Source organism: Eptatretus burgeri, chromosome 9 (assembly GCF_056783735.1).
Source record: "Eptatretus burgeri isolate ZD-2024b chromosome 9, Ebu_testis_v1, whole genome shotgun sequence".
Lineage (NCBI taxonomy): Eukaryota > Metazoa > Chordata > Myxini > Myxiniformes > Myxinidae > Eptatretus > Eptatretus burgeri.
In genome coordinates this window covers 6,230,378-6,245,696 of record NC_140969.1, presented here as the reverse complement: position 1 = coordinate 6,245,696, position 15,319 = coordinate 6,230,378, and the positions used below count along the sequence as shown (strand labels likewise).

The following is a 15,319-nucleotide window of genomic DNA, read 5'->3' as shown; positions in this document are numbered from 1 at the left end:
GACTACATAGACCAACATGTTGCACCGATTGGACTGGTTGTTGTTGCTTTCTATATTCTTAGGAAAGACAATATCGTGTCGAATATTTATTTGCTTGGTGACTGTTTTGTGCACCCAGGGCGAAGATGATCTATATCGATTATGAAGGTCGATCAGACGGGGAATCTATTAAGAAACTTATCGGCCAGATGAAGCCTCGGCAGGTAAGGAAGAAACGAAATAAATTTGAAAAGGAGGAAATGTCATATTGGCCATGGAAGCCTTATTGCAGTTCCGCTGATTCACATTTATTTTAAATATATAATTGTGCAAGATAGTCGACCACAATGCAAACATACTTTGCAAAATGGCAAATGTGAGGAAGCATTTGAACAAGCATTCATACACCTGTACATAATACATATGCATGCATGCTCAGGCTTTTCTTCTCCCTCTGTTCGTGCAAACTATTTCTTTTTGTCATTTATAATGTTCCAGGAGCTTTTGCCAGATGTATAACCACATAATAGGATTAATATTTGGGGTAAGAATTGCCCTTTTATTGAGATGAGCAGTCAATATTTAATTTGTTTCCTCATCTTTTGATATGGACACTGTTCTCTCCCTCAATAGACCTAAGCATATCAGCAAGTCTCTTCCTGGAAAGCGAACCCGATCGAAGGCAATCTCAGATCATTCCACAAAGCCTGCAATGAGTGTGTGTCCACTCTTAGGAGAGCTAGGAAACATCTATCCAACATCACAAATTGAACTTTCAAACTTGTGAGTCCGTCTCTGGAATATGCTCCCCCTCCAACCCTTCCCTCACTTCAAAGGGCAACACAGCCGACTCCGCTCATGAGAAGGCCGAATGCCTCAATACTGTGTTTGCTTCCAAATCTTGTGTCCTCAACACCTCACTCTCGGTATTGACCCTACCCAATCACACCCAACTGCTGCTGGACTCTGTCTTTTGCACCTGAGTAGGTGAAGAAGTTTCTGGCCAACTTTGACTTCACCTCTGCTACTGGATTGGACAGCATCAGCTCACATGTCCTCAAAACCTACTTTGGTACTCTTGCACATCCTCTTCCTTCTCTTTTCACCCTGTCATTTGCCCAAGGTCATCTTCCATCTGCTGGGAAATCAGCCAACATCACTCCATAACGGAAAAATTGTCCTATTGTTAGCTTCTTCCAATCTATCTCACCCAACTCTCTCCTCACACCCTCGAGGCTTGCCTTCTTGAAATGTAAAGCCTTACTCGACTATCCTGAACTCAAACCCTTAACAGAATCCTTGCACACACAATGTTGTGGTCACTTGATCCTAAATGCTTCATGACCTCCACCAGATTGGGATCGTTACTTTAAAGGAGATCGAACACTGCACTCCCCGTCGTGGGCTTATCTACAAACTGGGTTAAATAGCAATCCTGAACTAAATCTTGGAAACCTTCATCTGCTCTGCCCTTTCCCTGTTCCTGGACCCAATCTATCCCTGACAAGTTACAATCCCCCAAAATCAACACTCTTCCCTTATGACATGCCCTTTTGAATTATTCAAGTACTCCTCCCTTCTCTTCCTTCAAACCCAGAGCCTGATAAAAGTATCCTTCCAGTATTTTTCTGTTATTACAATCTCTAATCTCTATCCATACAGAATACTCTATATTAATTCCCTCCTTAATGTCACCCCTTTCTCGTGATGCAATTCTGTCCTTTACCCAGATTGCTACTCCTCCTCCTATTCTCTCCTTCCTATCACACTGATACACCTTGTAGCCTTCTAATCCTGTCCTCTCATTACTCTCCTCCTTAAACCATGTCTCACTCACTGCAACTATATCGTAATCCTTGCTGTCTACTTTGGCCTCAAGCTCTTCCATCTTATTATTTAAACTCCTGGCATTGGTATAGAATATGTTTAACTTTTCCCTTCCTGAAATTTTTTTTTTCCTGCCCTTACACATCACAATTACATCATCAGTTCCTTTCTTAATAGCCACCCCATCTTCAAGAAGTGACTTTTGGTCCGCACAGTGCCTTCAGAAAGTGTTCACACCCCTCAAGTTTTTTCACATTGTTGTGTTTCAGCCTGAATTTAAAATGGATTAGGTTGAGATTTTTGTCACCGATTCACACAAAATACCCCATAATGACAAAGCAAAAACATTTTTTTTTTTTTAGAATTTTCACAAATTTATTGAGAATGAAATACAGAAATATCTAATTTACATAAGTATTCAACCATCTGAGTCAATACTTTGGAGAAGCGTCTTTAATGCGATTGCAGCTTCGAGTCTTCTTGGGGATGTTTGTATCAGCATTGCACATCTGGATTTGGGGATTTTCTCCCATTCTTCCTTGCAGATTTGCTCAAGCTCTGTCAAGTTGGATGGGGAGCGTCGGCGAACAGCAATCTTCAAGTCTTTCCACAGATTCTCAATGGGATTCAAGTCTGGGCTTTGGCTGGGCCACTCAAGGACTTTCACGTTTTTGTTCTGAAGCCATTCCAGTGTTGCTTGGGGTCATTGTCCTGTTGGAATGTAAATCTTCGCCACAGTCTGATATCTTTGCACTGTGAAGCAGGTTCTCCTCAAGGATTTGCCTGTATTTTGCTCCGTTCGTTGTTCCCTCATGCCTGGTGTTGGATCAATGGCTGGAGTGTTGAGCTTGGGATCCCAAGGTCTTGAGTTCAAGTTCTGCTAGGCTCTTGAATTAATACCAGGTGGGGTTGACTCAGCCTCAGTTGACTCAGTTGACTCAGCTAACAGAAAGACAGGAAGTGGAGCTGGAGGTGGCAGAGTTAAAGATGCTGCGATTCTCGTTGGAAGTGACGAGGATGGACAGGATAAGGAATGAGTATATTAGAGGGACTGCGCAGGTAGGACGGTTTGGAGACAAAGTGAGAGAGGCGAGATTGAGATGGTTTGGACATGTGCACAGGAGGGAAGCGGAGTATATCGGGAGAAGGATGCTGAAGATGGAGCCGCCAGGCAGGAGGAGAAGAGGAAGGCCAAATAAGAGGTTCATGGATGCGGTGAGGGCGGACATGCGGGTGGTTGGAGTGTCAAAGGAAGATGTGGAGGATAGAGTGAAATGGAGACGGTTGATCCGCTGTGGCGACCCCTAACGGGAGCAGCCGAAAGAAGAAGAAGAAGAAGAAGAAGAAGAAGAAGAAGAAGAAGGGGTTGACTCAGCCTGTCGTCTTTCTGAGGTCTGCAAAATGAGTACCAGCTTGCTGGTATCCTGCGTCGGAGTGTCGACCCCTCCAGGATTGTGCCCAATAGCCCAGGAGACTGTTTCGGCAGCACCAACGCTCTGCCCAGAGTGTGGTCCCAATGGATGGATGGATGGATGGATTGTTCCCTCTATCCTTACAAGTCTCACAGTCCCTACCGCTGAAAAGCATCCCCATGGCATGATGCTGCCACCACCTTGCTTCATGGTAGGGATGGTGTTACATGGGTGATGAGCTCTGCTCGGTTTCCGCCAGACGCAGCACTTTGCATTCAGGCCAAAGAGTTCAATTTTCGTCTCATCAGACCACAGCATCTTTTGCTTCATGCTCTCATAATCTTTCATGTGCCTACCTTTTTGCAAACTCCAGGCATGCTGTCATGTTCCCTTTTCTCAGGAATGGCTTCCGTCTCTCCATTCTCCCATAAAGCTGAGATTTGTGAAGTGTTGCAGAGACTGTCCTTCTGGTAGGTTCTCCCATCTCAGTCAAGGAACTCTGTAGTTCTGTCTGAGTGGTCATTTGGGTGCTTGGTCACCTCCCTGTGACCTCCCTGTGGTCCTTCTTGCCCAGTTGCTCAGTTTGGTTGGATGGCCAGCTCAAAGAAGAGTCTGGGTACTTCCATATTCTTTCCATTTCCTGATGATGGAGCTCATCGTGCTCTTGGAAATTTTCAACATTCTAGAAATTGTTTTGTACCCTTCCCCAGATCTATACCTTCTCACAAGTGTATCTCTGAGTTCTACTGACATTTCCTTGGACTTCATGATAGAGTTTCTGCTCCGACATGCACTGTCAACTGTGGGGCGTTGTATAGAAAGGTGTGTTTCTTTCTAAATCATGTCCAATCAATTGCATTGGCCACAGGTGGACTCCAATCAAGTTGTAGAAATATTTTAAGGATGATGCACATTTAAGAAAACAAAGGAAATTGGATGCACATGAGCTCAATTTGGAGTGTTAGAGTAAAGGGATTGAATACTTATTGATGCAAGAATTTTCAGCTTTTCATTTTTTATTACTATGTTAAGAATTTGAAAAGAAATTCCACTAGTTGTCATTTTGGGTTATTTTGTGTTTAGATCGGTGACAAAAACATCTCAATTTATTTCATTTTGAATTCAGGCTGGAACACAACAAAATGTGAAAAAGGCAAGCGGTGTGAATCCTTATTGAAGGCACTGTCACACACCTTCAATCACTCACTGATTTAACTTAACCTATAGTCAGTTGCCATCCTGGTGCTGCCAACCAGATTTCTTATTGGATCATCGGGGCGATGGATCTCACACCGTATTTTGTACATGCATCGACTTCCTTTACAATGCTCGCAAATATAGAGACTCCATACTAGTTGAACACCCATCCACTTTAAATGCCAGTGTAATGACCTTTCTCAGTCTCGACTTACTCCGCACATTTGAATAACTATACCAAGTAGCCAAACTAAATGACAAAATACTGATCAGCAAGGAATTGGTTAACATCCACATTACGCATGAGCTAACATCAAATGAATTCAACTTCCTGAGAAGACTCAATCTTTGCATCGATTTATTGTCCACAGCATTGGTATTTTCATCACAAGTGAGCATCACAAGTTAATAATGATGCCCAATGCCCACGAATTTGAATTTGTTCACAATTTCCACCTTTTCACCATTTATGGTTCCAGGTTCATGATTGTACCCTTTTTGAAAATCCAAAAATCATCTCTTCATTGTGCACACATTCAGTAGAGTGAGACAAAAGGCCCCACACCACTTAATCAATGCGTCAATTTCATCGATGTACGATACAAAGGAAGATTGATCGGAAAGACAGCCAACAGAGGTGATATTGTCCGCATACTTAATAAAGCTACACACTTCTTTGAGAGCCACGCATCGATAAAAGGTCGAGGGTTAGAGGTCACATTTAAACTCCTGTTAATGAGATACCATTGGCTTTGGGATTTGAACTAAAGTATAGTACCATGATACATATATGTACACATTATGTATTGATTTCAAATGGTCTTGCGATTTTAGGTAAAAGTTAGATTAAGCAAAGACTTTACGTGGGCAGAGACATATCGGCTGACATCGCCGATATGTTATGTCTAGTTTAAACATATGACATGATGGACAAGGATATTGTTCTGAAACATGATTTCAAGATTAACTTAGAATGAATGTCTTGGCCATACATGTGTGTATGGCTTCCCAATTTATTTTGATTTCGCATTGGTGTGATTTCTTGCTGCCATCTTTAATGAACGACATACATTTCTATTTGCCTCACCCATTCTTGAAAATAAGGGAGAAGTTATTGTAATCGCTGTGAGTGTGTGAATCAACACACAGACTTGTTTCAATATAGATTGTACTGTTGTGTTTGTGGGGTTGATGGAGGAACCTCAGAGTAAAGGTAGAATTGTATGGAGTAGCATGGCCCATGGACATGTAGGAGACATCTCGATGTAAATTAAGTATGGAAACTGTGAGTTTAAGTGTTACGTATCACTGCACGGGGGGGAGGGGGGGGGTGGTGTTGCTGTGTTAATAAGGTAGAGATTAAGGCTAATTTCTCCAAGTATGTGATTGCCCCCTGTGACTTTTTCCTATGTTTTGCATTTACAAGACTGGCAATTGAAATGGAATCGTGTCCTTAAAATAACATCAACCGGGCCAAATGTGCCAAGCAGGCGAAACCCCACCTCCAGTAATGACAACTAGTAAACCACGCCCCTCGGGTGTATGATGGATGGGAGAGACATCGAGAGGATCGGAGGGGGAGAAGAGAGTGAAAGGTTTGGGAGAGAGGTGAGGATTTAGGCAGGATCGGTGGTCGAGACACAAAAACAGGACATGAGAGGAGAGTGTCTGATATACGGATTGGAGGCAAAATGGATGTCGCTCGATGGTTTCTCCTCGACACGGTGAAGAAGGCTGCACAATTCTCGTGTTCGTGCCGAGGCAAGTTTGTTCACATGCTGGAGCAAGACGCCAGCCATTGACTGTTCGGCTGGGTTGTGTGACACCACGCCCCGGAACCTCGTGTTGTGCCATCGGGGAAGAAGGCGGCGCCATTTTGCAGAGGTGCGGTGTCGGCAAGTACGATCGTGAAACGAAGCTGCATGGCATGTTCTGAGCCCTGGTGCTGATTATCACCACCAGAATTAACTCCTGTACGTTTCCCACCCAGAGAGTGGCTTGGTATCATTTTTGTGAGCTTCCTGCGCATGACGACGCGGGTTTGATCGCCCAAGCTCATTAGAGACCACTTCTGGACCCGAAGCAAAGTGCCAGAATAAAGGAAGGATTTTTCTTTTGTTTTATATTTTCCCCTTGTCCGTTTGTATTACTGTCTGTGTGGAGGTGCTTCGAAATTGGGTTTCGTTTCATCATTTCCAAAATAAATATTTGATTAAATGTTCACTGAACCCTTATTTATTAAAGATTGCTTGTGTCTGCCAATTCGATGTGGGTTCGAGAATAAACCCTTGTCCTCCGTCTGGGTGAACGTGGCTGGTACATGCCTCGCTGTCCTCCATCCTGCGCGCACCATTAATCTCTGAGGAACTCACTGTTCGCCTTCAAGGGAAATTGTTCGGCTATCCTTCCATGTCGGTCTTAACCGGCGCGGACACAACAGTACATTATGTGATCTTGTGTAATCTACGTATCCCGTCAACATTGCTGTTAAGTGAGCAAGTTGTCACTGGTTCTCAGATCTACTCTTATCGATATTGTTACGAATCTGGCAGCCATTTGCACACAAACAGCCAGAGCCCCCGCAGTTCAGTTATTTCGATAAGTATGTGTTATTGTTAGGGCCCCATCCCCCATGTCTAACGGGAGTTTCATGTGTGCGCTGCGGGTTTCTTTTATAGTCAGGTTTTTTCCATCGCAAACAAATCTCCTTCATTCTTCGCATCATTGCCTCAGAGCCGACTCCGCCCACGAGGGCAAGAGCGTGCCCTTCGTCCAATCAGGAAGCTCATCACCTCAGGGCCGGCTCTGCCTCAACCAGATGGAGTGTTCGGCCCGACCAATGAGGGGAGGCCACTGGTCGCCCGACAACTCCTGTCCAATCAGGAGGCGAGTGGGAGGGGAAGAAATCCCTCGGATCTGGCAAGAAGAGTAGAGTGGTTGTCAGGACCAGTGTACGGCAGTCTTCGTGGTCTTTTTGCTCGAAGAAGAGGAGTGTACTGCAGTGATCGTGGCCGATTCCTTTGCGGTGGCTCCTCGTGGTGGCTTGGTCTGCGAACCTGGTCTGCGGTCCTTCGTGGTGGCTCATCGTGGTGGTGGAGACCAAGCAGCCAGGGTCGTGGGCCCGTGGATTTCGGAACGTGGGTTCGAGTCCCAACGTGGTGGTTGTCCGGGGTGACTGCACGAGGCGGGAAGGTACCCGGTCAGGCTCTGGTCCCCCAGCTGAACTATCCTCCTTGGCGGGAGGACCAAATGAAGACCCACGGTGTCCATTTCTTTTGTGTGTGTGTGTGTGTGTGTGTGTGTGTGTGTGTGTGTGTGTGTGTGTGTGTGTGTGTGTGTGTGTGTGTGTGTGTGTGTGTGTGTGTGTGTGTGTGTGTCCGTGGGCCCCGTCTGTAAGTAGAAACTGTTAAGTGCCTGTGTTCCTTGTGAATTGCATTTCTCATATTCGGATAACTCTGCTCTGTGTCTCCATCCCTATTGTGAATAAATATCTGTTAAATGTTCCAGTTCATTGCCTGTCGTTTCTACCATTGACCCGGCATGGTGCGTATTGAGAATTAGGGAGGCCGTGTGCCGTAAGTTGTCATTTGGACTGACGGACTCTGGTAATTCCGCTCAGTTACACCGGACCGAGGTCGCTGGAGTGACCCGGTTCGACAGTTCGTCGAGGGTGTAACTTCCCCGGTAATTTGATGACGTGGGTACTTAGGTATATTGAAGTTCGGCAATTAACCCTACCCCACGCCGTCGAAATATTGGCGACCACGGTTCGCTCAGGGACCCGTGACCTTTCGAACTTATCCGAGAGTCACAACCTAAATTCCAGGGTGTTTGGTGGAGACAACCCTTCCGCTCCCCCTTGTGGTCGTTTATCTCCGCGAACCCCGGCCCACAACAATATAACCCGGCGAGGCTCTACATTGTTAAATACTCATTCTTGTATCCTGGCAATGCGGAAAGTCTTAAATGCCTAGTCACCGTTTGTCAATAAAGTACACTGTTGCTCTTACAATTGCAGATGATTAAAATTGATTTCAGGGTTCATGGTTTTTAACCTTTTTTTTCTTTACACAAGTCATTTTCCTTTGGTAGGCAGCACTGCTCTCCGTGACATATCTTGACATATATATATATATATATATATATATATATATATATATATATATATATACATATCTTGACATATATGTATATATATATATATACATATCTTGACATATATGTATATATATATATATATATATATATATATATATATATATATATATATATATATATATATACATACACATAATATACAATATTTTTTTGTTTTTTTACTGCCAATACTTGAAATTCATTAATTTAGAGTAAAACTCGCCAAACACTCCATATTTATAGCATGATCGGAGACAGACTTACATGTGAAATTGAGGAAATGAACGCATTCAGCCTCAAGCCAGTTTTAATCGGTTTTAATTATTAAATGATCGTCGCTCTACCTGTATCGAATGGTGGATTGGTATTTCTCAATTGGACACTGGCAATGCTGTTATATGATAACCAATGTGGTAATTCTCCTGAAATTTGCTTTGGTTCCTGAAGCCCAATGATCAAATCCTCCATAATACTCTCCTCAGTCTGATTTGAACCTGCAATTTCTGGAGCTGTTCCAGTGACCTTAAAACTAGAACACAACAGAAATTACATGAACAATTGTAGACGATGCACAAAAGCCTTGCAAAGGATATATCAGGACATTGTCACTGTCCTGCCTTCAGTGCATTCTCTTTTTAAGCCTCCCTGATTCATATTTATATTTTTGACCTTATTTATATCACGATAGGCTTATACCTGTTTTTGGGTTTGTTTCTACAATGAGTGCCCCCAGTTTTTCATGGTACCCCCAGAGTTTCTTCGATCCCCCAAGGAGTACTAAACCACCATATAGGTTTGTTTGTTTTCCTTCCTTTTGTGTTTTTTTTTCTGTCAATGTCCGATCTGCATCTTTTGGAATGGCTGGGACTTTTGGAATGAAAATTTGCATCAATAATGGCAATAGAAAGTATGTGGGGTGACATATTTTTAACCTTGACGTAATTTTTAAGGCCATGACCGAGTACAGACATTTTAACATTTTTCACCAAAACTCAAGGTTTGTCCGATCAGGACGAAATTGCCCTCTCCATATAGCCGAGAGCAAGGGGCATTTACGCTTGATTTACATCATGTCAAATGGTGGTCTGGAAAAAAAAAACTCTTTGTGTCATCGTTCAATGTTGCCAATGTGGAATCTGAAAGACTACTTGGCCTTTAAAGATGTTCTTGCATCATAATAGTGTCGTACCTGCACTGACACTATGCATCTGATTCTTGATTAGTGTCCTTGACCTACATTCAGGTGGTGGACAAAAAATGGAAACATCAATGTAAAGTCACTTAATGGGGCGTTGGGCCACCACGTGCGGCCAATACGGCCTGCATGCGTCGTGGCATAGAGTCTACCAGCGTCTGGAATTCTGCAGGGAGGAAGTGGCACCATTCTTCCATGAGAAAGTCAATCAACTCACACCTGTTTGATGGAGATGGAAAACGCTGTCTCAGGCTTTGTTCCTGAATATCCCATAAATGCTCGATAGGGCCAAAAAAAAAAAAATGTTGCATTGGCGTAACCCACCCGACCCTAAAAATTCCGCCGACCCTACGTTTTTTTTTTTGTTTTTTTGCTATCGATTTCAAGTATCTTGTTGATTGCGATCGCGATCGCAAAAACCCGGAAGTGTTTCGGACAGAACCCGCCGACAAAAAGGGTGGTACTCGAGCCGGGGAGATTTGGGAGGGATTTATTAGGATTTATTAAATTTTTGGATTTATTATCCAAAAATTTTGGGATTTATTAGGAAAAAAAATAAAATAAAATAAAAAGATCCCGACCGACCTACCCTATTTTTCAGTGACCCGTTACGCCAATGCAACATTTTTTTTTTTTGGCCTAGGGTTTAGATCTGGTGACTGAGAAGGCCGTGACATATGGATAACATCAGTGTCATGCTCATCAAACCACTGCGTGACTGACCACACATGCTCTGTGAATGGGGGAATGGGGGGGGGGGTCTTCTCTTGCAGCCATGCAAGCCATAATTATAGGAAACGAGGCCTATGCAGCATTTTCATACGTGACCCGAAGCATGATGGGATGTTACTTGCTTAATTAACACATGGGCCACATCAGTTTGGAAGGTGTTGCTTGGTGTCGCTCATTTACCCAGGTGTTTCCATTTTTTTTTATCCACTGCCTGCACTCTATTCAGATTGTGACCTAATTAACAAAAAACACTTGTTTTGTATACATTCTTGAGGCTCGTGTAAAAGATGTTTTTGATCATAAGTTGAATAATTTTCCTCCGATTTTCATGATGTTGAGTTTTATGGATAGTTTGTAGATGGGGACTTTTTTTTTTAATTTACACTCTATCCCCAAATGTTAAAGGTTGTCGAAGAAAATCTCCTCGTTCAGCATTTGTAATTGGTGTTGCCAGCCCAAAGTTTGAATGAATAAAGACATTGTTCCTCACTATTACCTGAACCTGAACTTCGGTAAAATGCTGCAGTTGAGAGGATTCCCTTGTTAACATAATTATCCATGTATTCTGTTACATTTGCTTTCTGTAAAACATACTGTACATCTGCCTTCTATTGATATTGATTTGTCATTTTGATTAAAACTATGTAACAACCTGGAAATGTTGCATAATTTCCAGGAAGACTTAAGTTTATCAATTAGTACACGATTAAATATAACTTTCAATATTTCTCATTTTGGTCACAAATTTAATGAATATAATGCATGCATTTTTGTGCACCACGGGGTAACATCCCTGGGTCAGATTGCGGGAGAGTGTGTCGGAGTGGTGCTGAGGTGTCGTCCACCAGACGGCGGTCTCCTTGGGTTAACCTGAGGCGGTCCCTTCGGGTGGGTGCCTGGAATGTCCGATCCCGAAGAGAAGATGATCACCTGTCTCTGTTATCATCTGAGCTCAAGCGTTTGGTCATCGGGATTGCAGCTCTCTCTGAGGTTCGGAGACCGGATTGCGGCGAGATAATGGTGGGTGGTTACACCTACTATTGGTCTGGTCGCTCTGATGGTTACCATACCCAAGGAGTTGCTGTAGCTGTGTCCAATAAGCTGACCCCAATGATAAATGAGGTAACACCGGTCAACGAGCGTATTATGAGACTAAGGATTCGTCACTCCTTAGGTGTCATTTCCCTGGTCTCTGTTTATGCTCCGACTGAGGCGAGTGATCTCACCGTGAAGGATGCATTCTACGCCACGCTCGAGTCTGTGGTTGATCAGTGCCCCAGACGAGATACACTTCTAGTCTTGGGGGATTTCAATGCATCGACTGGAACTGATAGGGATGATTATGAGGTGTGTGTTGGTCCCCATGGGTCAGGAACTATGAACCAGAATAGCACTAAGTTCCTTGACTTTGCAAGAAGTCATGGACTTCGGGTGGCTGGTTCATGGTTTCAGCGCCCACAAGCTCATCGCTGGACTTGGTATTCCAACGCTGGCGGTGTGGCAAAGGAGATTGACCATGTCCTCATTGACGGTCGTTGGAGGATGATCCAGAACTGCAGGGTCTACCGGAGTGCTCAGTTCCTCAATACTGACGACAGGCTTGTTGTAGCAACTCTAAAGCTGCACCTTAAATCCTGGAGAATGTTGCCATCCCAGCCGAGGCTGGATGTTGGCAAGCTCAGGGATGAGAGGGTAGCTGAGGAGTTTGCGAACAGGCTGAGTGGACACTTGGGGGGTCTGGGTGCTTTGGGGGGTCCTGAAGAGTTGTGGAGTGCCTTCAAGACCACCGTCCTTGATGTTGCCGGTGGATGTCTTGGAACTCACCGCAGGGCAAAGAAGAATTTTGTCTCCAAGGGACACTGGATACCATTGACCAGAGTCGCAGGGCCAGGCTGAATGGCAGAGCTGAGCTGTTCAGGGAGCTGAGGTGTAAAACTGTATGTGCGCTGAGGGTGAACAAGGAGGCCTATGTGTGAGGAATCTGTGAGGGGGTAGAGCATCACCTGTGGACAGGTGATTCTCGTCCCGCTTACAGGGGAATTCGTGCATTGCGTTCATCCAAGCCCATCCCTCGGAGCACTGCAGTTAGAGCAGAGAGTGACAGGCTCTTGACAGAGGAGTCTGAAGTGAAGGCCCGCTGGGCCGGTTACTTTGAGCGGTTGTACCAGGCTGATCCCCCAGCTGTCGAGTTGGACGTCAAGGGTGTTACATTCCCTGTTGCTGACCCTCGAATCAACTGTGGTCCACCTTCGCTTGTGGAAACTCGGGCTGCGGTGAACCAGTTGAAACGGGGCAAAGCTCCAGGGATCTGTGGCATCCATGCTGAACTTCTCAAGGCTGGTGGAAATGCTGCACTCGTGTCGTTGCATGCAATTTTGTGCTCTGCCTGGAACACAGGCATCATCCCAACTGTTTGGAAGAGGGGCCTTGTTGTTCCTCTCTGGAAAGGGAAGGGTGATCGCCAAGACTGCAACAACTACCGAGGGGTGACGCTGCTCTCAGTGCCGGGCAAGGTCTTTGCTCGGATAATTCTTGATAGGGTTCGCCACCATCTGCTTGAGCACCAGCGTCCAGAGCAGTCAGGCTTTACACCAAAGAAGTCAACGATTGACCATATCCTTGCTCTTCGTGTCCTCACCGAACGCAGACAAGAGTTTCGGCAGGGGCTGCTTGCAGCCGATGTTGATCTCTGTAAAGCGTTCGATTCAGTGAATCGGGATGTCCTCTGGAAGATTATTGGTCTTCGTGGGGTGCCACCAAAACTGATCGATCTGATGTCTGAACTCTACTCTGGTACTGAGAGTGCTGTGAAGTGTGGTGGTACCATCTCTGACTTATTTCCAGTTGTTACTGGAGTTCGTCAGGGATGTGTACTGGCCCCCACACTTTTCAGCACTTGTATGGACTGGATTTTAGGGAGGATGTCGGAGAGATCAAGCTGCGGTGCATCGTTTGGGAATGTCAAGATCTCGGACCTTGATTTTGCAGATGATGCAGTCATCTTTGCGGAGACTTTCGATATCCTTTTGGGGGCCCTCGAGGTGCTGAATGAGGAGTCGGAGCCGCTGGGATTACGGGTTTCTTGGGTCAAAACTAAGATCCAGGCTTTCGGTGACATCTTGAATGCTGCTGTCCTGTCTGTGTCTGTTTGTGGTGAGGATGTTGAGGTCGTGGAGAGATTCACTTACCTTGGCAGTGATATTCATGTCTCTGCTGGCTGCGAGTCAGAGGTCAATAGACGTCTGGGTCGGGCCTGGGGAGTCATGGATTCACTGGATCATGGGGTGTGGCGCTGCCGGTACTTGTGCGGGAGGACGAAAGTCCAAGTCTTCAGGTCCTTGGTACTTCCAGTCTTGCTCTATGGATGCGAGACTTGCACTCTGACCAAGGATCTGAGATGGAGACTTAATTCCTTTGGTACCAGGTCTCTTCGGAGAATCCTTGGCTATCGCTGGTCGGATTTTGTGTCCAACGAGCGGTTGCTGAGAAAGACTCGGATGAGATTTGTTACTTGCATAGTCCGTGAGCGTCAGTTGCGGCTGTACGGACATGTGGCTCGTTTTCCTGACGCTGATCCTGCTCACCAGATTCTCTCAGCGAGGGAGTCTCATGAGTGGAGGAGGCCAGTGGGCCGACCACATGCCTCGTGGTTGCAGCAGGTTGACCATCATCTCAAGGAGATGGGGATGGGCCTGGCATCTGCCTGGGGGATGGCCAGATGGAGGCCCCTGGAGTACCGGCGGAAAGTGGACGCAGCGACGCGCTGTTCTGGCACATGCTCCCATACCTGACCTGACCTGATTTTTGTGTAGACGCATTGTAATAGCTGCCAAGATCCCGTGAGCAGCGCCTGTCAGAATGTTGTTCTTTATCAACGCTGAGAACGTACCGAAGTAAAGTAGATTTTGCTGAACATCCAGTTTCGGATCCGACGACTAGAATTTTAAAAGTGATTCTTCACCAATGAGAGATGGGGCTCATAAACGATATATAGCATGATATCTCAAAAACGTATTGGGCCCGATATGTTCTCGTTGATCAGGCATTACGTGGTGGAGGTATGCGCTCTACCGAGTGCCCTTCCAGTTTTGACTGTTTCACCCCTTTCCCAGTAGCAAGAAGTTATTTTGATTTCGAACTGCAGGAAAATTTACTCTCTCCCCGATGAAAAACGATTTTTCTTTTATCCTGCTTGTTCAATCATCTCCCCTCACTCGTCCCTGCGTCAATATACAAGACTTGGGTTCGGGTTTTTCTGGCAGAGTTTCATCGATGGTGATTTCTCCTGTATGTGCACACATACATAATGTTATTCAACATTCTCTTTTGTGTGCTGAACCTGAGTGGAAATTGAGTTCATTTCTTCCACAATGTCAAGGTCAAATGGTGGTCCGAGAAGAGTCTGGCTATCATTGGATAGCTTTTTGCGCCGGGGGAGGCTCCACCCTTCCTTGGCGATCGCTTCATGATCACAGATATCTAGATCAGCTTTGTTTCCTCTTGCATTGGATGTTTTTGGGTTTATTTTTACTTCTCTAAAAGGCAGTTTCACTTTGCTTCCAGTTTATTTTTTTATTTTTTTTCTTCTGTCTATTTTCCTGGTTGATAACTCAAATACTTTGTTGTATGGTGCAACGATTTTGTACACTTCAAGGTGATGCGAAGAAGGGCAAATTTAACAGCTGCAATAATGCAACATTAAGGAGAAGCAACATTTATATAAAATTAACAAAACAACCAAATACACACCATTTTAATGTGACCTATGACAGAGATTATCAAATCTTGCATTTTCACAATGGTAGTGAGGGTTCCAAGCTTAAATGCAAGTGAAATTTCA

At 44.8% G+C, this 15,319-nt stretch overlaps 1 protein-coding gene across 1 annotated transcript in view; it reads left to right on the top strand.

Annotated features, from left to right (window-relative positions):
• Positions 1-15,319, top strand: part of CPSF2 (cleavage and polyadenylation specific factor 2) — a 68,952-nt gene that overhangs the window by 24,180 nt on the left and 29,453 nt on the right. The window contains exon 12 of the mRNA XM_085893986.1: positions 119-203. Coding sequence (XP_085750112.1) covers positions 119-203 — 85 coding nt within the window. The remainder of the gene's footprint in view (positions 1-118; positions 204-15,319) is intronic.